The 27,671-nt window shown below is 34.8% G+C and overlaps 1 protein-coding gene across 3 annotated transcripts in view; it reads left to right on the forward strand.

Moving 5' to 3' along the window:
- The window catches only part of hob (bridge-like lipid transfer protein family member hobbit), a 50,349-nt gene that overhangs the window by 14,605 nt on the left and 8,073 nt on the right, over window positions 1–27,671 (forward strand). For all 3 annotated transcript variants that reach the window (XM_074171457.1, XM_074171458.1, XM_074171459.1), the window contains exons 13-22: window positions 56–232; window positions 3,978–4,221; window positions 15,217–15,381; window positions 15,528–15,728; window positions 16,406–16,599; window positions 17,717–17,956; window positions 18,654–18,759; window positions 19,720–20,069; window positions 23,201–23,320; window positions 24,721–24,931. In XM_074171457.1, the coding sequence (XP_074027558.1) occupies window positions 56–232; window positions 3,978–4,221; window positions 15,217–15,381; window positions 15,528–15,728; window positions 16,406–16,599; window positions 17,717–17,956; window positions 18,654–18,759; window positions 19,720–20,069; window positions 23,201–23,320; window positions 24,721–24,931 (2,008 nt within the window). The remainder of the gene's footprint in view (window positions 1–55; window positions 233–3,977; window positions 4,222–15,216; window positions 15,382–15,527; window positions 15,729–16,405; window positions 16,600–17,716; window positions 17,957–18,653; window positions 18,760–19,719; window positions 20,070–23,200; window positions 23,321–24,720; window positions 24,932–27,671) is intronic.

A 27,671-nucleotide genomic window follows, 5' to 3' on the forward strand; every position in this document is an offset into this window, starting at 1 on the left:
AAATTTCGCAAACAATATATTTGTCTCTGACACTAATCGATTTTTTTTGTGTCAGATTGGTGACCTCTTGAAAACCCATCTTCACATGCCCGCTGGAAAAGTTGAAGAGTTATATGCCACTCTCAAGAAAAAAAATGCAGAAATATATGTTCAGAGATCAAAACTGATGTATAAGGCGTCTCCCCAAAGAACTCGTTTATTTGCTTGGAGTATGGCTAATCTGGAATTACTGGTAAGTCATTCTGATGAAGATATTTGTTTCTAGTATATGTGGGTTTTCATAGCTGGCATCAGATGAACCATCTGTTGTTTTCGCGTTTCTAAGCCGTGATTTGCAAGTTTTTAGGCCTGATGTTGCATCTGCAATCGCGACAGACATTACCCAAAGCAGTGGTGTCCATGTTCAAGCTCTCTTCCAGAAGGTTGGTTAATTTTATTCTCCATCAAGCTTCTTTTCGTGGTTCCAATGTAGAAAAAGACATCTCTCAAATTGTCAGATTACTGGAATATACACTTTTTAGCAGGTAATTCACTCACCCTACCGTAATCTGACGCGCTCGAGAATTTCTGTTGATCAATTTTTTTTTACTAATCTGATCCTTTATCCGTCACAGGCGGCCTTATACAGGCTGATTCACGGTGGATGGCACATTAGACGTTTCTGGTGAACCAGACAACGGATCACTTTGAAAATTTAATGGAGGGCATATTCGGACACTCTCTAGCCAACTAAAATATTTTCGACAATGCGGTGTTGCCGCTTCTATTAGAAAGCAGTAGCAACTTTGATTTTTCAAATGGAACACTCTGTATATAATATTATTTTTGGAATCTCCAACAATTGCCCGACAACTTTTCTTGATATTTCCCTTTACCTATCTGTTACCGTTTTCGAAATAAAAATTAATTTCAATTTTTTTCTTCGAAAATCATGACTTCTAAAAATGCCGATATCTTTTAGTTAAGAAGTACTATGATATCGAAATTTGGTTTGGAGTTAGGTGATACTTGGACACTTCCCACACGTCAGCCTAATCTCCGTTACTTCAATACAGGGTGGTAAAAAAATACAGTTTTTTCGTTTGCTTGAAAAAGTTGCTGAAATTTGATTATTTTAAATGGAACACCCTGTATATTATTGAAAATTCGGAAAGCTGCTGAAATTTGCTTTCTTTCTATGTATATCATACCTATACCTAACTAGTCAAGTTTCGGACTTATGAACATTTGTTTGTGAAAATGTCCCTTCAGAATGGTATTTCCATTCGGTATTTGGTAAGCAGGCCATGATTACTATTTGACAGTAGCGTTGTGACATTCTCCTAATAATATCGACATTTTCGTCACTTCAGAAGTTGCAAATACCTTCAAAACGATGGAACAAAACTATTCAAACGAAGTTCTTATGAATTTGTTTATTATTTTTGGACAGTGTGACAAAATTATCAGCAGAACATGTAGAAAGTTCAATGAAATGTATCCGAATCTACCGCCAATGAACCTCAAGAAATTTATACGAATTCAGAACAATTTCAATGCATTTGGATCAACTTTAAAAGCACCAAGAAACTTGCCTCGACCCGTAACTTTCGAAGACAACCAGATTAATGTCTTAGCATATTTTCACGCATTTCCCGAGTCATCGATAAGAAGTGCTGAAGAAGATTTGGGTATAAAATATTCATCGGTTCAAAGAATCTTGCGAAGACATAAAATGCATGATTATAAATTCACCAAAATTCAAGCAATGAAGCCTCAAGATCCTCAACAGAGAGTAGAATTTTGTGAAATGTTGTTGACACGCATTCAAGAAGATCCACTTTTTTTAAATAAAATTATTTGGACTGATGAATCGAAATTTTCGAGAGAAGGGATTTTCAATAGAAAAAATCGTCATTATTGGTCCAGTGAAAATCCTCACGTCACAAAAGAAGCCGGATTTCAAGAAAAATTTAGTTTTAATGTCTTCTGCATGTTGATGGACAACAAATTGAGGTACGTGATATACGAGGAGTCATTAACATCCAGAAGCTACCTGAATATTTTGGAGAATACTGTAGACAGTTTCGTGGATAATCTGCCACTCGAAGATTATCGAAACTGTTGGTACCAACTAGACGGAGCTCCTGCACATTGCACAAGAGAAGTGAGCGCAGAACTGGATAGACTATTTGACGATCGGTGGATGAGGCGCTTGGGACCATGGAATTGGCCAGCAAGATCACCCGATCTTAATCCATTAGATTTTTATTTGTGGGGAATGTTTAAAGAAAAAGTTTACAAAATACCCGTGCGTTCGAGAGATGAATTGTTAGAAAGGATTGCCCAAACATTTGAAGATTTGGATCCCAATGAAATCAGATCTGCCACCACGAAAGCAGTCAACACCCGCATTTTAAAGTGCTTGGAAGTGAACGGCCAGCGATTCGAACATATTTTGAAATATTCCACATGATTGTTTTACTTTTTTATAATTATTCATATCAATATTTCCAATTTCAAGTTTCTTGGTGCTTTTTTAAAGTTTATCCAAACATATTGAAATTGTTCTGAATTCGTATAAATTTCTTGAGGTTCATTGGCGGTAGATTCGGATACATTTCATTGAACTTTCTACATGTTCTGCTGATAATTTTGTCACACTGTCCAAAAATAATAAACAAATTCATAAGAACTTCGTTTGAATAGTTTTGTTCCATCGTTTTGAAGGTATTTGCAACTTCTGAAGTGACGAAAATGTCGATATTATTAGGAGAATGTCACAATGCTACTGTCAAATAGTAATCATGGCCTGCTTACCAAATACCGAATGGAAATACCATTCTGAAGGGACATTTTCACAAATAAATGTTCATAAGTCCGAAACTTGACTAGTTAGGTATAGGTATGATATACATAGAAAGAAAGCAAATTTCAGCAGCTTTCCGAATTTTCAATAATATACAGGGTGTTCCATTTAAAATAATCAAATTTCAGCAACTTTTTCAAGCAAACGAAAAAACTGTATTTTTTTACCACCCTGTATTGAAGTAACGGAGATTAGGCTGACGTGTGGGAAGTGTCCAAGTATCACCTAACTCCAAACCAAATTTCGATATCATAGTACTTCTTAACTAAAAGATATCGGCATTTTTAGAAGTCATGATTTTCGAAGAAAAAAATTGAAATTAATTTTTATTTCTAAAAAGGTAACAGATAGGTATAGGGAAATATCAAGAAAAGTTGTCGGGCAATTGTTGGAGATTCCAAAAATAATATTATATGCAGAGTATTCCATTTGAAAAATCAAAGTTGCTACTGCTTTCTAATAGAAGCGGCAACACCGCATTGTCGAAAATATTTTAGTTGGCTAGAGAATGTCCGAATATGCCCTCCATTAAATTTTCAAAGTGATCCGTTGTCTGGTTCACCAGAAACGTCTAATGTGCCATCCACCGTGAATCAGCCTGTATATGGGGCTCATATTTGGTGGAGGTACTTAACCGGGTACAAGGTATCCCCCTGTATATTAATCTGCCGTACTTTAGTAAATCCCGAAATCCCCGCTTGGGCTCCCCTATTACTAACACCAACATATTTCCAAAGGGGTGGGAAGTTCTACAAAAAAGAGGAAGGAGTGGCAATGGGCAGTCCACTTGAACTGTGAGGAAAAGGGGTTGGGTATCAATAAAGTATGGGTGCCGGCATTTCATAGTACACAGATTTTTCCGTCAACTCAAGAAGAGTTGGACCGAGCAGGGATGAAAACGAGCAGAATTGGAGGACCACTCTCGAAGTAGATCACCTTTTTTGCCGCATCGCCTTTGATAAGTCTACCGCAGTTGCAGACGAAACGTCAGACCTAAAAACCCTTCTAAGAATCCCGAAAATATAAGATGTTTTGATATATATTTCTGTTTCTTCAAACACAATTTTGAAATCAGAAGAAATGATTACTACAACGAAATTTACTCCAGTTGGAAATGTTTTTATCGTAGATTCTAGCTGATCCTTCCATACACGGGCCGGAAAAAGTTATAAATGTAATGAGAGAAATAGATAGCGCCAGTCCTTGGCCCGAAGAACCGATGGAGTTTTCTACTTTGTGGTGTCGTGTAATTTCCTTCAGATGTGCTGAATGGAAATTTCAACTTAGAGATTTCCCGCAACCATTGATGCACATCAAGAAATGTTATATATGCGGTCAGTTGGTTGGTGCTGAACAAGTTGCTCCGAAAAGAGGTATTTCTAAAATTCTAAATTATTTTACCCATTTTTCATATAACGCTTCTTTTATAATTGACAAATATAATTGTCCGTTTCGATGTCATGTGTTTTTGTAGCTCCATATCTCAATAAATATCTTTTGTACTCGATACATTGATGATGTTGATTTTTGTATGAATTTAAATTTTTTGCTCTTTAGTTTATAACTGTATGACGTCGTTGAGTGATTTCCGGCAAATTTTTCTCTACGAGAAACAGCCCGAAAAATTAATCGGGCATTTGGCAATGATAGTGTTAATGAACGCACTGTTCGACGTTGCTTTGCGAAATTTCGTTCCGGATATTTCAGCCTCGAAGAGGGAGAGAAAGGAGAGGAGAGAAAAGAAAAAAGACAGGAGAGAGAAAAACAGGAGAGATGGAAAAGACAAGACAAGAGAGAAAAGACAGGAGAGAGGAGAGAAAATATAGGAGAGAGAAAAGACAAGAGTGAGAAAAGACAGACAGGAGAGAGAAAAGTCGGGGGAGAGAGAGAGAGAGAAAAGATAGGAGAGATAGAAAAGACAAGATAGAGAAAAAGACAGGAGAGATAGAAAACACAAGACAGGAGAGAGAAAAAACAGGAGAGATGGAAAAGACAAGATAGGAGAGAGAAAATACAGGAGAGAGAAAATACAGTAGAGAGGAGAGAAAATACAGTAGAGAGGAGAGAAAATATAGGAGAGAGAAAAGACAGGAGAGAGAAAAAACAGACAGTACAGAGAAAATACAGATAGGAGAGAGAGAAAAGTCGGGAGGGAGAGAGAGAGAGAAAGAAAGAGAGAGAAGACAGGAGAGATAGTGAAAAGACAGACAGGAGAGAGAAAACACAGATAGGAGAGAGAGAAAGAGAGAGAATACAGGAGAGATAGAAAAGACAAGACAGGAGAGAGAAAATACAGGAGAGAGAGAAAAGACAGACAGGAGAGAGAAAAGACAGACAGGAGAGAGAGAAAAGACAGACAGGAGAGAGAAAATACAGACGGGAGAGAGAAAATACAGACGGGAGAGAGAAAATACAGACGGGAGAGAGAAAATACAGATGGGAGAGAGAAAATACAGATGGGAGAGGGAAAATACAGATGGGAGAGAGAAAATACAGATGGGAGAGAGAAAATACAGATGGGAGAGAGAAAATACAGATGGGAGAGAGAGAATACAGATGGGAGAGAGAGAACAGGATGGGAGAGAGAGAATACAGATGGGAGAGAGAGAATACAGATGGGAGAGAGAGAATACAGATGGGAGAGAGAGAATACAGATGGGAGAGAGAGAATACAGATGGGAGAGAGAGAATACAGATGGGAGAGAGAGAATACAGATGGGAGAGAGAGAGAGAGAGGTCAGGGATAGGAGAGTAAAGACAGACAAGAGAGAGAAAAGACAGATAGGAGAGAGTTAAAAGACAGGATAGAGAAAAGTCGGGAGAGAGAGAAAAGACAGGAGAAATAGAAAAGACAAAACAGGAGAGAGAAAAGACAGGAGAGAAACGACAGGAGATAGAAAAGACAGACAGGAGAGAGAAAGACAGGAAAGAGAAAAGACAGAAGAGAGGAGAGAAAATATAGGAGAGAGAAAAGACAAGACGAGAGAGAAAATAGACAGGAATGAGAGATGAGAGAGAGAGAAGACAGGAGAGTGAGAGAAGACAGGAGAGTGAGAGAAGACAGAAGAGGGAGAAAGAGAGAAAACAGAAGGGAAAAGAAGGGATGGGCGAGAATATCATGTCATGAAATAAATTTGTATACAGATATTAAACTGATGATTCAGTGGGGTTTTTCATAAGGTAAAAACCCTGCTACGTCAATATTTTCCTCAATGTTATAAAAAATTATAGATTGATTTAAATTTTTCAAGGCTTAGTGTCTTCAGATACGACTGAAGATGTTTATACAAATGCAAGTTTGGTGAATGTTTCTTACTAATTCTTGATTCATGTCTGGGCAGCTTCAATAAACTTGCGGATCTTGTTCCATATGTATGAATATCACAATGCCTGTCAAATTTATTAACGTTTTCATGAATCTCTATTAAAACTAAATCTGTTTAAAATCTGTTTTTCCGTTAATCAGCTGTCGCCCCCGTACGAAGGATAACTCTCAGAAGTTGAGAAACTTGTGCGAGCTAAAGACTAATGGGGTCTTACCTTTTAACGTGTGATTCCTAACACGGTCAAAATAGATATATAATGTTGGAAGTGGCATTATGTCAAGTTGAATAAAAAAAGGACCACAGTGCTTTTTGTCACCTGCTTTGACTATTATTCTTATGGCCTTTTTCTGGTACCTAACATCACTAATGGAGTTACCCGAGTGACCTCAAATTAGAATACCATTTGATATAACTGAGTGGAATAATCCATAGTAGGATCTTTTCAGCAGCGTCAAGCTGACCATATTATTCAATCGTCTCTGAAAAGTCATCAATAATTTGAATATTGCATAATTTATTCATCTTTGAATTGTACAATTTGATTTCATAACAATTGCTTCATTACATTCCTTTTTCTTCTACCACCGAAGAAATCCATTATATCTGATGCGTATCCAATCAGATCCAAAATGAAACCAATTACGTTGCCTATCAAATCATCGGTGAAGGATAAATTGTTTGCCTTTCTGATGCCTTGACCCTAGAACAGAAAAAACAGAAGGTTTTATGTGCCAACTGGAAGGCATCCTGAATGGTTGAGATGACATTTTTGTTGTTTGAGCAAAACGATTTAAGTCACTTTTTTTCCAACCCTTGAAGCAGTTCTGATATGCACTTTTTGGCATGCCCTTGAGCTCTCTCAAAACGCCGTCCTTTCATGGGTCTCTTCAAACTTGGAAAAAGTCGTAGGGGTCCAAATCTGGTGAATACGGAGGCTGAGGCATGATTACGGTGTTGTTTTTGGCGCATAACTTCAAGATGATATGCTTTATTGAATGAAAATAATGACGTTTTTCCAACACTTCCGGTATACCCGAAAGTTGGTACTAACTTACTCAATTCAAATGTAACAACCTGTATGTATTTACATTTTTTAATACCTGGCGAAATTCTAATGTGAGTTTATGAATAGAATAGAATAGAATTTATTTCACTACGTTACATACAAAAATGTTTGTAGCAAGTCAATACAATCAATTGAATTCAAACGTCGGGGCACTAGAATATAAGTAATGTATAAATAAAAACATATAGATTATAAAAGTTCGATAATGTTACCTAGTTGTCAAAGTAATCAAGTCATGGAAGATTCACGTAAGTGTTTCAGATATTCATCTACAGAGTAGAAACAATGTTTCAAAAAATACTTTTTCAGAGCTTTCTTGAACATGGACAAACTAAGATTTTTATACTCCTTGATTAAGTTATTATAAAGCGTATAATCAAGACTATTTTTTGAGATTTATTTAATCGAAAATAATTCGTTCGAATTTTATCGGCATGCCTGGTATTATAAGTGTGAAAATCCAATTGTTTTAAGAGACAGTTCGACTTCTTCTTTATTTCAATAAGCGCATTGAACAAATATATACTTGGTGAAGGCATTATTTTCATCTGAATAAATATATGTTTGCAATGATCTCTAAAACCGGCATCTGCAATAATTCTCATTGCTTATTTTTGTAGTTTGAAAATTTTTTCAGCATCAGTAGAATTACCCCAAAGAAGGACACCATAACTGATAAGGGAATGGAAAAGAGAAAAATACGTTGTCTTCAGCGTGCTAAAGCTGACAACATTTTTTATTTGACGAATAAGGATAAAAGTGTAGTACATAATTTACTTTTAAGCTGTTCAATATGACATACCCAGCTGAGAGTGCTGTCCAAATATATACCCAGTAATTTAACACTGTCAACATTAGATGTGGCGTTGCTGCTTGAAAATGAAGACTCTGTGACTTTTCACTATTTAGTTTGAGACCATTTGCCAAAAACCAATTTTCAGCCCTATCATCTACCTCTTTGGATATTCTTGTGAGTTCTGATAGTTCTCTATCTGAATATATAAATGTCGTATCGTCGGCAAATAGTACGGTGCTGAATGGTTGCATGAATTTACTGATGTCATTAACATAAATTATGAATAGCAGGGGTCCCACTACTGACCCCTGCGGAACGCCATACTTTACATGTTCGAATTTTGAAACTTTGTTGTTTACACTAATGGCTTGATATCTACTTGACAGGTATGATTTCATAAGGAAAAGTGCAACTCCCCTCACTCCATAATAGCTTAGTTTTTCTAATAGTATTTCATGAGAAATGCAGTCAAAGGTCTTTGAAAGGTCACAGAGCCTAATTGCTGTGAGATTACCTTGCTCAAGACCCTTGACTATATTAGTGACCACGCTAAGAACAGCCTGAGGTGTAGAACAATTTCTGCGAAAACCAAATTGTAACTTGTCAAAAAAGTTATTTGTCTCAAAATATGCATAGATACGTTGTTTCGAAATTTTCTCGATGATTTTAGAAAGTATAGATATGATGGAGATAGGTCTATAGTTTTCAGCTACACTTGGATTGCCATTTTTAAATAGGACTTTATAGGACTTTACAAAATTTGAATGCATCCGGAAAAATGCCGGTACTAAATATCAAGTTTACAAGTAGGGTGAAGGTTTTCAAAATAATGCTGGTAGTTTCTTTAATAATTGTACTATTTATTTCATTGGAGTCTAAACATTTAGAATATTTTAGGGAGATTATTGCATCTCGAACGTCTTCTTCAGTGACTGGACCAAGAAAAAACGAGTTACAGGGCGTTGGAAAGTTTCTGAAGTTCAGAACTTCTTCCTCTGTCACAGTTGGAAGAGACTTTATGATGTTTTCAGCAACACTAGCAAAGTAGTTATTGAAATAGTCGGGGGTTATATTGCATGTAGAAGTACTGTTTTGTTTATTTCTTTCAAAATTTATCACTTGCCAGCATGATTTTGATTTATTTCCCGATAAACGTATGAAATCATCATAGGCTAATCTTTTAGAATTTTTTAGTTGAGCTATATAGCCCTTTTTGTAATTTTTATAGGCTTCAATATCATCCGGGTGTCTACTAAAGTCAGCTATTAGTCTAAAATTTGATAAATGTTGTCTCATGAAATTTAAAAGTTTTATAGAATCTGTTTAAAATCTGTTTTTCCGTTAACCAGCTGTCGCTCCCCTACGAACCACAACCCTCAGAAGTCGAAACTTCTGCGACCTAAGGAATAACGAGGTCTTACCGTTCAACGTGTGATTCCTAACACGGGTTGGACGATAGCAAGTGAAAATATATCGTTCAGCCTGTGGCTTGAACCACCGACTAACACGGCGGTCGATTTGAGTGAGCGAACAAAGCACCCACGTCGAACCGACCGGCTACCGACCGAATACATAAATAACATATTATTGATTCATTAAAATACTTCATTTCATAACATAACGGAATCGATGACCAACTCTGAAGATATAAAATGGGCCAAAACTTTTTTAAATTGAACATCCTGGAATAGTCCAGTCATCATCTGAAGACGATTGTGGATACTAACAATCGAAACGTCGTGAAGGAACTTGGATTGAGATCTTTTAATTTTCATTTCATTTCAATTGTTCAATTTTCAATTTTTTTGGGTTTTTGTTCAATATAATTGTTATGTCTAGCCATTCATTTCAATTTTGAATTTTATTTAACTTTTCAGGGATTTCAAATCATATTATATCATATTAGACAATGGAACTAATGGAATCTAGAGTTGATGAATGCCTGGGAGTTAACAGAAATATTTTCTAACAAATTCTGAAATAGTTTTTTGTATTTTGTGTGAAGAGGCAATGCAACATTTTTGAATTTTTGCTTTTTAACAAAACATTCGGAATACAGATTTTTTAATTCATTATCTATTCATCTGAAATCCTATCTTGAATAAAAACCACGACAACAAATTAATAGCTGTAATGAACTTTCTGTGACTACAATATTTATAATTTCTCTGATTGTGAATTATGGACAGAACTGTGTTGAAGCTATTTTCCGGGTTTTTGGCCGTGGTGTGCAGGTTTTTATGTCTGACGTTTCGTCTACTACTGCGGTAGACATCATCAAATGAGAATCCTAAACGTTGTAAACTGCCAAATGAAACTCTCACAATAAAGTGTTATTTGAATACATTTATAGTAGAAACATTTTCTTCGGTCTGTTTTCCAAGAAAATAATACTAGAACAATTTTTCATCCTTATATTTGTATCATTACATAATTTTAACGAATATCTCTTACAATTAAGATCCAAGAGGGAAATTTTACTCTTGTGAACTACATTCATTCTTCAAATTTCTGTTTAGTCTTGTTTTTGTTGGATGGACTGTTGATTGTTTCTAATAAATTGAAGAGTTGCATCCAGTACTTGTCCATAACTCGTTGGCAAACTAGGAATTTGTGGTAAATGAAACTGGGGAATTTGTGGAATTTGATATTGAGGAATATTTGGGAACTGATATTGAGGTATTTGTGGAAATTGGAATTGAGGATGTTGGTATTGGGGTGTCTGCGGAAAGTTGTACTGCGGTTTTTGTGGAAATGGGTATTGAGATAATGAAAATTGTGGCGGTTTTGTTGATAGACCTGAAGCAAGATATGTCTAAAAAAAGAAACTAGTTCAGAATCCTCAAACACTATTAAAAGTTATTTATCGATGCATACTTACAGGTAATGTGATTATTAGTCACTAAATGTTATATTGGGTTTTTTCAAAAGTTTTGCCAGTTTTAATCTCATGTGTTTTTGTAGCTCCATATCTCTATAAAGTGCTACCAAAAAATCAATAATAATGTTGACGAACGCACTGTTCGACAGTGATTTGCGGTTTCGTTCTGGAGATTTTAGCCTTGTAGATGAGCTCGTTGTGGTCGACCTACATCCACTACTACGAATTGAGGAGTCTGGTGGAGACTGACCCATCACTAACTGTACAGGGGATGACGAAAAAACTGGGCGTCAGCTCCCATGCAGTTTTTGTTCGTTTAAAGCGTATTGGAAAGGTTAAAAAGTGTTCAGTGTGTCAGAAAAGTGTTCCACGACGAAAATTAAACGAATTTAGCGTCGAAGTTCTGCCTCATCCACCTTATTCGCGAATCTGGACCAAAACGGCCTTCGACGACTTCATCGAATCCCGAATACACAATTTTTATGGTGAAGGAATTGATCGAATTGTGTTACCTTGGCAAAAGTGTACTGTTTCGAATAGCGCTTATCTCGATTGAATTGAATAAGTATTCACTGTTATATTACAGTTCAGGGTAGACTCATAAAAACGGAGAAAACTAATAAAACAACCCAATATTTATATGAGAACAAAAACATGCACATAAAATGGTTATATCTTGAATTAATTGGAGAGTTATAGCAGAGGTTTTTAGCCATTGATAGTGCTCTTTATGTATGAGGTACAGTGGGATACTGTAATAGATTTTGGTGAAATTAACATTTGGAAATCTAAGTCATAAATTTTAACTTATCGAAAAAGAAAAATCTGTCAATTTTTGTGATGCATTGTTTGGATCCTTTGTTGTACTAATGAATATTACTAGAGTTTAATCCCAACACCTAAACGTTATTTTTAACACCTCGACACGTGTTTCGATAACCAAGTGATCATCTTCAAGAGGAAGATTAAACTGAAGATGATCACTATGTGATTGAAACACGATTTGCTGGGGTTGACAGACATCTGCTCCCTCAGCCACCAACTGTGGCGTTTTCTTTTTCATTTAAATATTTTTGTTTTGATGATGGTGTCGATTTTGACAGATTTCCTTTCAATTACCTATCAAATGCACCCTAAAAAAATATATTAATGAATCATTCCTGACCTAATACAAGTTTTCAAGAGTACCAATTTGATCTTCATCATGTTGGGAATCACATGGTAACAAGTAAGATCCCTTCTTTCGGATGAGAAACCAGAACAAAATTGCTCTCTCTCTCTCAACGCGCGTTTCGCCAAACAAGTTAGCATCATCAGGAGTTGACTAAGGCTACGCAATTTTGTTCTGGTGAGGGAGAAGTGTTTTCAACTCGTTTTACACCGGAGTTTCCAAATTCCACTCTGCACCTCTACTAAGATCTAAATGTTTCACAAAAAAGTGTTAATTTGAAACGTTAGATGATGAACTTGAATAAAAACACCGGCATTTTCACTCACCCTTTTAGTGACAGCGCCTGTTCTTTGCTGACAATTCACCTCCCTCGCAATTTCAGCAACTAATAAAGTTATCAGGAACGTTGAATATATTTTTGGGGCCATCGTCGCCATTGAAATATTGAGGTTGTTGCAGAGAAGCTACCACCATAAGCATCGATGCAGTAATAATTGTTGAAACAGTTGAACATTTAGTAATCGTTTTTTCATGACCTTGCATGTGGTCTACATAAAGGCATGGTGTATTTGATATCTTTAGTGATCTTGATGAGATTTCGTTGCCTTTTTTGAAAAATAATCGGTATGCTTTTATGGATGTTATTATGATATTCATTGTGGCGTGTCATTATTTCAAAGCACTAATTATATTCTAATTAGGATGCGCCGTGTTATTATTGTAAGTTATTATTAAATTCCTCTGTACTAGTTCCCCGTTGAACCATGGAATCATCCTAGAAATTATCCATATATATTATATTCATTTTTATATATAGGCGGTTTAGTCTATGAGCAACATACTCTTATGATTACATTTTTTTATACAACTGTCATTGATTGTGACATTTTTAATAGTTGAATCATCATAAATTAAGTTTGAATTATGAAAAGTCTTCTTTAATGTTGACAGCTAAGAACAAAATCACAAACAAAGAGAATTTGGCTTTCAACAACAAAATAATTAAACCTTGTGAAAACACAATATTTAATTATTTTAGGAATTATTATTTAGGGTTAGAAATGTTATTCAATTGAAATATCTCAAATGTGTATATTTCTGTTTGGTTTATTCAAATCTACAATATTTAATTTCAACACCTAATTTATCAATAATAAATTTTCTCAAGATACTGCAAAATAAAATAATAAAATATATATTCAAATTACCATATTTTGTACCTACGTCAAATTTATATATACCACGTGATCTTTTAGATATTCAGTCCATTTTTCAATTGAAAATGTTTTCTTTTAATAATAATAATAAATATACTTTATTGTCTGAAGATACAATAATCTTATCGACAAAGTGTAGACATTCATAAAACTTGATATATCATGGTTCACATGATATTGTCAATAAAATATAGGACTATCAATTAATTTAATTTTCAGTTGGTTGTAACTAGTATTAAGATAAATAAATTAAATAACACATATAACATGTGTTCTGTTAGAAAAAAATCACACTTTCAAATTTGGATTTCAATCGAATAAATACCATCCATGGTTATAATACAAGACAAGCAAAAAACTACTAGTTAAGTCATATCGCTGAAAATTTGGGGAGAAATCAATATTTCATTTAGGAGTTGAAATATATAATAATCTTCCAGAGAAACTAAAAATGAATCCAAAAACAAAATTCAAATCAGAATTGAAAAAGTTTCTGCTTTCTTTCTCTAATTGAAATTTTGATCTCCATATTACATTTTTTTGGTTTTTAATGGCCTTTATAATTTAATAATGTATATATTTATATTATGTATATGTTTCTGTATACGTATATATGTATGTATAAGTGTGTATGTATGTTTGTATTTATGTATTTAGTGTACACTTAACTGATATGTTAATAGTGATCATTTGATCATTATTTTAAATTTCATCCCTGTTATGAACATTCTTGTTTCTTAGGATTAATAAAGGTTATTATTATTATTAAAAGATGATTTTTACAAAGTAGCTTGTTGAAAATATTTTTAACACGATTTTTTTCGACCAAATAGCAATAAACAAAACATAATTATCCAATTTTCAAGAAAGTTTTAATTATGAACAATAGCTATAAATACAATTAAATTCTGTTACAAATGTATTATATACATTAATTACATTATTATTATTATTATTATTATTAATGAACATTATCATGAAAAGTACAATTAGAACAACTGCTGATATTAATACCTTGCGATGTTTAAGAACCTTTTAATATATTTGAACTAGCTGAGTTGACAATTTCATAGGCATTAACATTCAATTATTAAAGTGAAGAGGACGATATTGTAACGCTGGAGCTAACTGTTGAGATTATTCTTTCAGCAATAGCCTTTTTATAAGAAATATATTAATTGATGTAACCCTAAGCTACTGTTGTAGACTTCCAACCTCCGTGCTTATATCCGTTATATTTGCTCCTGATTCTGCTAGCAAAGAAGCAGAAGACCTGAAACAGTGACCTGTATATTACTTTGGTTCCAGGAGGTGCAGAAACTCAGCAATGGTAGAGAGCATTTTCCCAAACGTGTTTATACCAACTGGGTTGGCACTACATTTATAATTTGAATATTTCAGAAAGAAACGTTGATGATTGAAGGGCACAATACAACTTATTTATAAGATAGTCAATGTTTTTTTCAACAATGCAAAAATAACGATCTATTTTCGTTTTTGTATTTAGAACAATCAATGATTCATCATGTCTTCTATTGATAAATGGCACAGCTCTTCACGCCGGCAGGCTTCATATATTCCGAAAATAGTAGCAACTTTTATCATCAAATATTTTTCATCTGGCGCCTCATTTATAAACCTCTGGACTTGTTCAAACGTAAGAGTTTTTAATTTTTTGGTTCTATGACTTTAATTTTTTCGCTTTAAGAATGCTATTACCTTGAAATATTTGTTTGTATTAACACCATTTTTAATGAGCGCTGTCTCTTTTAGCTCCCGAAATATACGGGAGGAAACAAAAATTTGGTAATTCAATTTATGCTGTATGTTTTTTATTTGAAGGCATATAGGAATTCTGATAGTTTTCTGAACAGCATTTTACAGCTTATTGAAAATTTTCACTCATTTCAGCAATTCGAACAGTCGAAGTCCATCTTGGTGAACCATTCGAACCAGTTGTTATTGAGAGAGGAATGCTGCCATTGAAGTTTTACCACGATTTTAATTGCGAAGTTGAATACTTCAGTTACGCATTTGGTCCGTGTTGGGAACCTGTGATTGCGCAATGCAATTTGAGTGAGTATTATCAAGGTTTATATCCCGAGTACACCAAGTTTAATCAGTAAAAATGTGTCCAAGTCCATAATTTTTGAAATTTCGCTAATAATTTGATATAATACCGAGACTGTAGTTCTGAATTCATCATATAACGTTTTGTCTAGGTTTTAACCAAATTTCTGCACCATCTCGCGATCCATCTCCGGTATTGACATTCTGGGATAAAATGAGACTTTTACTACATGGTAGATTAACCATGGTCGTCGAACAACTCACAGTATTGTTACATGCTTCGTTGGATCCTTATAATACCACAGAAGAAATGGCTCTAACTTGGGAGAAGGTCATAATGGACTGGACTAATGGTAAAATCAATTCATTATTATTATTATACAGATACAGTACACTCCTTAATCGAAAGTTAACAAAAGCAATCAATAACAAGCTTACCTACCATTTCCAATTCACTTACCAATTAAATCAATCAATCTAGAATGTTCCAATGTAGTTATAAGGTTTTAAATTATTTAACGTATCCATAATGTTTTAATGTAGCTATAAGTTTTTACTAAAAAAGATCACGTTTATCATAAATTTGTTTTAAATGTATATACCCATGCAACTAATTTACATCTTAGCAATACAAGAACTGTCCTTGTTTATTGTCTGATGTAACGTAATGTCCATTGTATTTTGTATATTGAGATCACCAATAAACATTATTATTATTATTTATGAAGGTTTACATCTGCATTACCATTCTGAAATTTACTGACAATTTGATTTTCTACTTTTATTTTGAAAAACCGTATCTTTTAAAATAACATATTTAATCTGAATTGTACTCAGATACCATTTCTGACACAAACTAATGTAAAATTGAAAGAAATGTATAAACTTTATATATTGCTGTTTAGTAATTTTCCAATTTCAAAGAAAAATTTCTTGTGAGTTTGAGAGGAAGAATGCCTTAAATACATGTTTAATATCTGATTAAAGAGATTTCTCAAATATTTATATGAAAGTTAATTTACATTTTCAGCTAAATTTGTTTATAAAGGAGATTTGAACATATTTGTCCGAACTGCCTCAAAATATGACGATGTTCAACTGTTGAAAATGCCTAATTTGAAACTAATACTTGGAATCAATTGGGTTTGCCTGGGCCATCCTAATGACCACCACAGTGTCATACAGTGTGCTCCGGATAAGGTTCCAGAATATTCTAGTAATCAGGTAAGCACATGGATTCTGAAACTCGAAAATACGAGGGAGTTCTGATAAGTTTCCGACCTACAAGACTTTTCTCTTTTTGGAGCCGGTTCTCCATTTGCATTCCACTGTGTGGACTGTATTTTTGTTTCGGGCGTATAATGGTGTATCCGAGTTTCATCTACAGTAATTAATCGGCGCCAAAACTCGGATTTATTGCGCGTAAACTGTGCCAACAGAGCGTTAGAAATGTTAATTCGTTGTCTAACGTGAGCAAACGCGGCACTCAACGCGGGGACAGCTTTCTCATGCTAAATGTTGATTCAGTATGTGACAAACACGTTCTTTTAACATGTTCATAACGTCTGCTATCTCTCCCACTTTAATTTGGCGCTCGTCTAGCACCATTTGATGAACTTTGCCGATGTTTTATTCGGTAGTTGCAGTTTTTGGACGTCCCGAACGTTCATCGTCTCCCAAGATATTACGGCCACGTTTAAATTCAGCTGCCCAAAATTTCACTGTGGTAAATGATGATGCAGAGTCCCCATATACAGAATTCAACTCATCTTTGATTTGCATAGGCATATTGCCATTTTTTTAAAAACACTCTCATCAACTCACTCAAACGACTGATACATAACAACTGCGCGTCCGAAATGGTTGAAACTTTGGTGAGTAACTGTCAACAGATGAACAACGAAATTCACTAGCTTTTATTTACGAGTGCCGCTTCATGTTGAGATTGAAAACTTTCCAGACTACCCTCGTATGTTCTTATTTTGAAAAAATCCTGTTTCGTCAACACAAAGATTTTATTTTTATATAAAAGGGGGTAAAATTCACCTGAAACAACTGTTTCTTATATCATACTATACAATTTTAGAGAGAATAGTCATTTTTATGTAACCCAGCATCCTTTTCAATAAAGAAATAGGGAAGTACTTGATTCAGAAGGACTTTTTACTTTCTTGTTTCCGTGTATTACCGCCAAATGTCCCTCAGATAGTTTTTAATGTTATTCAGTATTGTTACACTTACCTACTGTGCCTCAAATTGCAATCCAGAATTGTATTCCTGTCGAAACTTCTTTAACATTTTATAATTATAATATTTTGAATGATTTTAATTTATTCTTCAGGTACATGACTCTTTCAGAGCTTTCAGATCGCAGAATGTGAACCTTAGTATAGTTCTGGAAACGAGACCTGTGCCCAACGAACCTAACAACTGTCCAATTTTACTTCTCTATGGCAGTACTTTGAGGTGGATAGAAAGTCTCAAACTTATTTTGTCCGGCGTGACTAGACCTACTAAACGTGGAAGAATTTTTAATAATGTCAGACCCAGAAAGATTCAACTCAGCAGGCATTACAAAAAGGTATATCGCCGATGTAACACAAAACCTTTTACTGAATTTCAGATTAATATTCGAATGTCTATCGGCTCATTAGCTCACTTCGTACCGCACATTCAACTAGACTAGCCTCCTCTGCCTGTTGCTAGTGCTTATATATCCCAATGGAAGTCTTCGAAAGCCGATGGGGTTGTTCTCGAAGGGACGCGACACCTAGAACTAACGAAAAACACAAGTAGAGTTGAGAGCGACCTTGGCCAAGTCACAGTCGACCGGTAAAGACCAGCGGCGTACGGATTTTTTTTCAGGGAATAATTCACCTCAATATTTTGAAATATTCACTGGCATACTAAGCTCACGTACTTGTGCCATATAAATGTTATTTTTTTGAACAGATGTCATTGCAGATATGAAATTAGTCTCAAGAAAATGAATATTTCGAATGAAAATTCAGGACATTTGCCTCTCCCAACCATGCTCCAATGTTCAACGTGGTATTAGCCGTAAAGTGGTAGCCTTCTGTCAGGAATGTTTCATATATGTTGAAACCTTGGGAGAGGTTAATATTTCTGATTTGTATTTGAAATATTTCAATAATTTTTATTTCAATATTCCACATCGGACATGTCAATAAACAACAGAACAAGCAATAGTAGTAACCTTGAGGAACACTTGTTTCAATATTTTATGAATTGTTTGACTGATCCATTTTATATTTTAGGTTCATTTGTTGATTGGCCTACATAAATTTCAAGTGTGTTATTGGATGTCTTTTTCAATGCAGAGAGGATCCGAACTGTTTGGAGGAAGACTTTCGTCTAGTTCAGGTTGGGTATTGTATGTTTCTTCGAATAATAGGATTATACTTTTTAAATATGACATCATGATTTGTGTTTTTCTGTTGGAAAATGGTACTTAGTTCAAAGATGATGATTTCTAATGAAAGGACTTCAGTTAATTTTGCAAATCAATATTTTTTAGTTATCCAAATAGTTATCTGGTAACATAATCAAAAATAAAACCTTCCCACGAGCCAATGTTAATAAATCATCCTTTGTTTGGGTTGTCAAATGTGGGATAAATGCTGATCTTCACAATGAAAAATTATTTGAAAACGGTTCTTTGTTTTTACCGTGGATGAAGAACTACCTTGTCATAAATTTGATAAGCTGACAAAAATAAACAACGATTTTAAAACCATAAAGAGGTGGGCCGAGAAAAACTCCTTACTTTTGGCAAAAAGCCAAAATATTCTTATTGGATCATCTTTCAACTTAAGCCGTCTTGATGAGTTTCCTGTATGTATTGACAACGAGTTCATTCCTTCTGTCTCTGAAGCTAGTTGTCTTGGTGTTATTTTTGATAAGCAGCTCAAATTCTCCAATTAGTTCGGTGTCGTCGCGAAGATAACCTACCTAAGCTTTGAAAAACTACCACACTTTGTATTTGACTAACTCCATCTGCCTATTGGTAGTGCTTATATATGCCAATGGAAGTCTTCGGAGGCTGATAGGAACATTATCGAAGCGAAGCGACACCTATAACGACCGAGAATTATAAGTAGAGTTGAGAGCGACCTTAGCCAATTCATAGGCAATTGACGAAGATCAGCGGCGGCCGGAGTTTTTTTCAGGGGATAATTTACAACATTACAACAAGCCCTTGAAGGGTTTATATCGCGATATGTATATATTATTACACCTAGAAATGAAGGTACATTTTGTAGCATACTTTGTTTTTTGCTTGAGATATGTGCAGAAAAACTATTAATTTTTTAAACCTTACAGAACACACTTTGTCGTTGGTAAACATCGACGATGGTCTAAAGCACAGACCAAAAGCCGAATGGTCGGTGGTTTATATGAATTCCGAACTCAGCGACTTCGAAATGTGGTTGAAAAGTGCTCTACACGATGAACAAGACGTAGAAGTTCCGACGCCTCGTCAACCAGTAGAAAAATGCTTTTGTCTTTCGGTCGCCAAAGTATCTTACGGCCGTGAAACAGTCGTTCCCAGTCAAGAAAGAAATAAGGATATACCGACACACAGGTTGGTTGTTCATGACTTGAGAGGGGCTTGGACGAAGAGTAATCGAAATGTGGCGTTTGCTCTCTTTGATACTTTTATGAAAACCACAGTGAGTACCGCCATGATAGATTTTATTTACTTATTTATTTCATTTACTATTCTACAGGATGAACCCAGTTACAAAATAGGGAGAAACAGTGGCATTTACAAATATGAAATTACATAATATAATTTGTGAATCTATATAAAAAAAAATTAAAAACAGAACTCTCGGTTAGCTGAGAAATGTCTTTTGATTTGTATAATTTGCTAGTTGAATATATGTAGGACATGACTAACAGAATTAGAGGTATCACACATTGTTAAATTGGAGATTTTTTCACTACATTTGTACGCAGAGTGTTGAGATAAAATGTGACACTATTCCTAGATGACCGTCTAGGAACCCAAAAATTCAACATATGTAACAGTTGAGAGCAGGTAATGATATTGTCTATGACCTTAAATAAAAAAAGAAATGAATAATATTTACGCCTTACCTCGAGACTACAAAAATTGTGAGTTTCAAGCAATTCATAATAGGGTATTTCTATAGTAGGATACGTGCCTTCAATTTTAATAGACATATATTTCAGGAAGCGCCTCTGTAGGGCTTCTAGTTGATTTATATGAACCTTATAGTAGGGACTCCACACGACAGATGCATATTCCAGCCTAGATTGAACAAAAGTGAAATAAAGTAATTTCAATGTTGAAGCTTTTTCAAAGTCTTTTGTATTTCTAACTAAGAATCCATACATGCGATAAACAGCTGTCAGAGTAGTGTCAATATATTAATTGAAAGATATTAATGAATCAAAAATAACACCTAGATCAGTAGGTAAGTGTGTCAGTTGTGTAATTTTCAATATCAATTGCTGCAACCCAATATTTTCAATATTGGGTTGCAGCAATTGATAAGTGAACTTTTTATAACTATTCTCAAGCTTTCGAGTAACTTAAACTCATCGAAAATACAAATTACAAATTTTTGATAATAGAATATAATATAAATGTAAATGTACAAATTTTCGTCTAATCTTCAACCTCAGATTCGTCACTGTTGCTACCGCTATCATCAAAGTGAATTATGATTGGTTCAATATTGTGTTCAATACGGTTGTCTACGTCACACATTTTTTGCTCCTCTTTTAAAACATGCTGCATGCATTTCTTCCAGTCTTCTGCAGAAACAGTTCGAATAGCTTCTTGTAGGTGATTTTGCACGTCCACTAATTTAAATGTTCTGTTTTCTCGTGCCACATATCCTTTTACTTGCGCCCAGAATAATTCTATTGGGTTTAATTCGCAGTGGTATGGTGGTAACCTTAAAACTGTAATTCCACGACTTAACGCCAGTTCATCCACTGCGAATTTTTTATATTTGTCTGTGTGTAATTTTGTTACCTGAAGTAGTTCTGCCTTTAAACTATCTTTGTAATATTGGATGTTCTTATTAATTAACCATTCTTGAATTGCTGCTTTTTTCCATGATTGTTTCGGTAATGGTTCTAAATGTCGACTATGGTATGGGGCATTGTCCATGACGATGACAGACCCAGGTTCCACAAGTTGAATGATGCCTTCAAACCATTTTTCAAACACCTCCGCATTCATCTCTTCATGATAGTCGCCTGTTTTCTTAGATTTAAATATTAATTCACCATTTGGTAAAAATCCACTGTCGCTTCCTATATGCGTAACTATCAGACGACTACCTTTTCCAGATAGCTGTTTTAACCCAACTGACAAACCTTCAATAAAGGCTTGTCGTGCACTTGTTATATTACCATCCTGCCATACTTTTTTGACCGTATGTCCTTGGTTAACCCATGTCTCGTCCATGAAGTACAATTTTTTTTTGAGCTTCCGAAATTCGTCATTTTTTCTTAGATAGTTTCTTCTCCATGCTATTATTACTTGACGTTCAATGAGAATGCTTTTCCTGTCAACTTTTCCGTACGTAAATTTCATTTCGTGTACAAGTTTCCTAAAAGTTTCTTTACCCATTTTTGGGACCCATTCATGATCGCTAAGTGCCTCCAGAACTGTTTGTAGTGTGGGCAGCTCATTTCTGAAAAAGAAACTGTGAATAGTTCTGCGTATACTGGTTTTGGCTTCTTCATCAACTGTGATTTTTTTTCGTCCGCTACTAGTTTTTGGCGTTTGTACGTCTCCATGAATTTCTGCTTCTCTTAGTATTTTGTAAATCGATGATTTTGGCACACCGGTATAATCAGAGCACATATCAACTAATTTATCTTTTGTAATTGTGGAACTTAATGATGTAGAAATGCCCGGTTGGTTATTCGGAGGTACACACGTAGAATTACAGCACATATGCACAAAGTCATCTTTTGGTGGCTGATGATCTCTTTCAAGACACTGAAATACTCGCAGTACAATTTGTTTTTCTCTTACTGACCGAGATTCCGACCGTTTTACCTTTTTCGACGTGGAAGGCCCGACCATGTCTTCCATTTTTTGAGTAGTTTGAGAACGGTGTAGAAATATAATTATGTAATGCTTAAACACTTATTAGCACTATTATTTTTACCAATTGTTATCACAACACGTCGATTGCTGACTAACTTAACTGTAAAACGTACAATTCACGCTGTATAATTCACAAACCAATGATACGCTCATGGCTGCAAGTACATTAGTGAGGACTGCAACGATGAGATGGAAGTTACGGTAAAGTGACAAAGACAGAAATATCGTTGCGTACAGCGTTGCCACTAGTTGTAATAAATATCTAACACTATACAGAAAATAATGAATTTTAACTGATCAGTAATCAGGAAATGTATAAGTATTACTCATTACAAGCTCATTACTGATTTTTGTCATAAATAATACCTTTTAATCGTACTAGTATTGTGTATTATCTATAATTTGCCACAACCTACAACTCTACTGCTTACTATATTTTGATTCTGCTATAAACTGGTAACGTAAAATTTAGATATGACAACGCGCTTTACTCTCAATCATTATTGGTTTTACTATAGGGTATGATAAACATCTTCATTACTAAAGTTTTAGATTACTAAGCTGGGAATAACACTACTGTTGTTCTCATGGTAACTTGATGTTGACACTATATAAAGGAGCCCTGGCGATTAGAAAGACATTTTGTTTTGTTGAAACTATAAATTTGTCTCATTTTGAGTTTTCTTCAGATTCCTTTGTTTGTAGAGGCTGAAAAAAAATCTGTCAACTGAGGCATTAAAAGGATTTCGTAAAGAAAATGCAACTACTCCATTGAAGAGAAGAAATACTGACCCTTCGTGTACCCCACCAAATGCATCAATACAAGTGAGTAGTAGTTTTGATTAATGTATAATTTTATTTGCTGGGTTTCAAAAATCGCATTTTCATTTCTATCGGGTACATTTGAGTACTCTATTTGTTCTGCTGACTATTTGTTGGTGGGAAAGGTTTGGTTCTAGAAATATCGAGAAAAAAAACAGCAATTCAATTTTTTATTTTTGCTTCTGTTACTTTTATTATGAATATTGTTACTTCAAAAAACTCATTTCTTCTGGCTTACCATCATTAGGCTTGGAATTCTTCATTCTGAATTCATTGACGTATAACAGAGTAATACTGAAAAATTATATTGGGTCGACTAACTTTATAGTTTTCGAACACTTAATAATATGCTGGTGGTATGAAACATACTTGTAGTTTTCATAAAAAATTCATCAAGGGGACTTGAAAATATGCAGATATACAAAAAATTATAAATAAAACAAAACCACCATCATTTGTGAACATAATTTTCCATTATTAAAATAATTATTCAAAATCTTCCACGACGGTCGGTTCAGGCATAAATGTTTATTTATTTTCCGATGTGTCAACGAATTCAGAAGGTACGTATTCAAGTTGTCTTGGTGGAAAATAAACTCAACTGCAAATACCTGCATAGAAATAAATTTGGCATTCACCATCATTTCAAGTTCGTACATAAAATGTTGAGAATATTTTTACTTATTCAAATATCGTTCAACTTCATCCTTGTCATAATTATGATCCAACAACGCCTTTCCATAATTTTGATCCGCTATAATTGTCAGCAAAAGTATCATCCGCCATAATTCCGAAAGCAATCGCCTTCGCCATAATTTCGGAAACAAGCTCATTCGCCATAATTTCGAAAGCAAGCTCCTTCGCCATAATTCCAACAGCGCATACCTTCGCCATAATTTCAACAGCGTATACCTTCGCCATAATTCCAACAGCGCATACCTTCGCCATAATTCCAATATGATACGGGCGATATCTTTAGGCGCGGCACCTTCGCCATATTTTCGATTGTGGTACTCCCGCCTTATTTTTGCCACGCTATCGTACGCCATAATTTCAATTCTGATACTTTTGGTCATAAATTTGATCGTAGCTTCCTTCGCCATAAATTCGATCGTAGTCTCCTTCGCCATAATTTTATTTTGGTTAATCGGGAACACGTCTATTTGAATTTGTCATATTAGCAATTATGACAAATTTATATAACAGTTGGCATTAAAACGGACAAAAATGTTGAAATAACATTTACATTCAGAACTACTAGTTGTATCAGTAGTTTGAAAATTCATTCTTGTATTCACAATATTCACATCAATTCTCAATTGATAGGAACGAATCCTTGTCAAAACTCATAAAAGACTCTTTAGATGTAATGATGCACATTTATTAGATTTTTTCCATTGCAGGCCATTCAGTCTTCCACAGCAGTACAAGACACTCCTTCGCCTATGACTAAACTTCAGTCTGGTCATGCTGCTAATATGCTTCAGCAGTTGATAGCAGAGGCTGATAACAATGCTGTCGTTTATAGTGACGATTTGTCTGCTGTTTCGAAACAGCACCTGCAGGGCCTTCAAGCTTGTCAGCAGGACGATGTCCAACATAAAAATTGGCAGAGTAAGTACTTCAAAAGAGATTGTACAAAATATTCAGAATCGAATATGGGTAAAGCATATCTTAAGGGATGAGTATTTCTAACTATGACACAAGCTCTTTGGAGAATAATGATTCAGTGGGTATTCACTAGTTATCATTAGGCAGTTACTACTCAGCAAGAGTAGCTCGGTTATAGTTATTACATATTATTTTTTATTTTCACAAGTTGCGAGTTCAGTGAATGAACGGTGTTGAGTGGAGTGTCTTGTTTCAATACAAGTGAGTTAGCGCACCTTGTCTTACAACGAATGTTGAAAGTTCATAACCCTTATAATGACTAATACATGGCAACACCTTCTTTCTGACACTAGAGCAAATGTTATTGGGAAATTAGTCAAAGCACTTCTAGATGAATTCTTAAAACTGTACTGTATTTTAAGAAAAAAACGAGTTAAGGTTTCAGACGGAAAAAGATACAAATGATGCTATTTTCTCTTTTTCATATAAAATTTACTCTGAATTGAATGCTGGTGAAGTAGCCGCCGCAATTTTGTGCGTCAATCATAAAATTTTACTAAAAAAACTTCATAAATATGGATGTAGAGGTGTAACGAACACTTGGTTCGAATCGTACCTTTCAGGTCGAAGTCAGATGGTGAGGACAACGGAACTCTCGGGGAACAGGGTCATTGAATCTGGTGTACCACAGGGTTATGTGTTAGGCCCTATTCTATTTCTGCTATATATGAATGACATCTCTATGATTGACATATCTGGTAGTCTCACTCTATTCGCGGATGATACTGCAATATTGTGGAATGAAAAAAACTCAGTGGAGCTAAATAAAATAATATCATCCGACTTGAAGAAGGTGAAGAGCTGGTGCTATGCAAATTTACTCTTTCTCAATGCATCCAAAACGAATATAATATCATTCAAATGTTCGCTTGACGAAATTCCAATAGACGCCATATTACAAAATAAATTGAACACAAATTTTCTCAGTGTAATCATTGATAATAGGATGAAATTTGATGAACACCTTAAACAGCTCAAGAGTAAGATCTCCTCCGGATGTTATGCAGTTGGAGTGGTTTCAAATGAGTTGGGTTTCTTTATTGCAAAGACCATTTACCATGCACTTATTGAATCTCGACTACTTTATGGAATACCTTTTTGGGGAGCATGCAACTCATCCCCTCTCTCTTCTGTATTGATCATCTCATTTTTTATCCTAGAAACGGTTTGCCTTATTTATAAACTCGTAATAGCAATTACCTTTAGGCTTCCCATCCCAACTTCGAATTTAATCACGGATTCCATATACTATATAATGGTGGTAAGTTGTTCAGTCATTTACCATTACTAATGAGATCTGCAAATCTAAGCAACATTCATTTCAAAAAGGCGGTGAAGAACCTACTTGTTGATAGACCCCATTATACTTCGGAAGAGTATTTTAGCGAATCCTTTTAACAATAAATTAACAATTTAGTTTTTGTACTATCACTTTATACGTGGTGGTGTTTCATCTATACACTTTTGAAACTTTTTTTTATATTTACATGTATACATTTTTTTAACCTTTTTTTATATCTACATTTATACTCTTTTGAAACTTTTTCTATATCTACATTGTATTTCTTGGACTTTGCCAATAAGATGCAAATCTTCGGACAATAAAGTATATTTGATTTGATTTATAGATTATATTCAAATTCTCACTTTTGATTCTTTTGCAAACGTACATGATGGAGAACCACGAACAGTTTATGATTTCTAAATGGTCAAGATGTTTTGGATTTTTTCTCGATGGTTTACCTAGCAATATTTTTTTCACGACCAAGCTATTTTCCAATTTTTTTTATCCGTGGTCCTCAGATTTTTATGCATGACGTTTCGTCTACTATTGCGGTAAACATTACCGAAGGTGGTGCGGTACTGCTCGAGTTGTTGTTCCCAACGGAGAAACTACTTACAATTCTGATATTTTTTTCCGGTTTTATATTAATATAGGTGGGCGTGCCTCGGTTTCTCTTGGATTACCTTGTTTGTGTACAATTAAGAACAGGTAGCCAGATTTTAATAATGTTCATTCCCTATTCATTTCTATTGATATTATCCCCTTGTTTCTGAATTTGTATTGCCTCTCTATACATTCTTGGATAGTAATTTGAGGTAATCCAATTAAGAGAAACGAATCTACGTCCACCTATGATAATATGAAACTGAAGAAAAATTCCAGCAAGTAGTTTCTGCGTTAAGAACTACTCGAGTACTGTGACAGTTACCACATCGCCTCTGATGATATCTACCGCAGTAGTAGACGAAACTTCGGCATGACACCTACAGACCACGGCTGAAAAACCCGGAAAATAGCTTTGAAAGTTAACATTCTTTGAATATTCATTTTAGTCTATTGTTACGTTTTCCACCGTGGATTCACCAATAATTGACTACTCTGAATAATCAAATTTAACTTTATTTCACTGTAAATACAACAAACACTTCAACTGAAAATTTAACTATTATTTGAATGTCTATCGCTTTACTAGATAATTTCGCATACTGCGCTGTAGCTTTCAGTTGACTGTGTCGATATGCTCGCAGCTAGCGTTTAAATATCGTAAACGAATGCCGTAGAAATTTAGTCGAAGTTCTGCCGAAGTAGGTAGCATTATTCCAACTGCTTCTCGAGTGGCGGGGAATCATCGTACATTCTCGCGCTTTTAGCTACGTCACCATTGGTTTATGGCTACCA

The sequence above is a fragment of the Leptinotarsa decemlineata genome, unplaced genomic scaffold (assembly GCF_025532065.1).
Source record: "Leptinotarsa decemlineata unplaced genomic scaffold, Ldec_3_MD MMD2_tig00000010_RagTag_RagTag, whole genome shotgun sequence".
Lineage (NCBI taxonomy): Eukaryota > Metazoa > Arthropoda > Insecta > Coleoptera > Chrysomelidae > Leptinotarsa > Leptinotarsa decemlineata.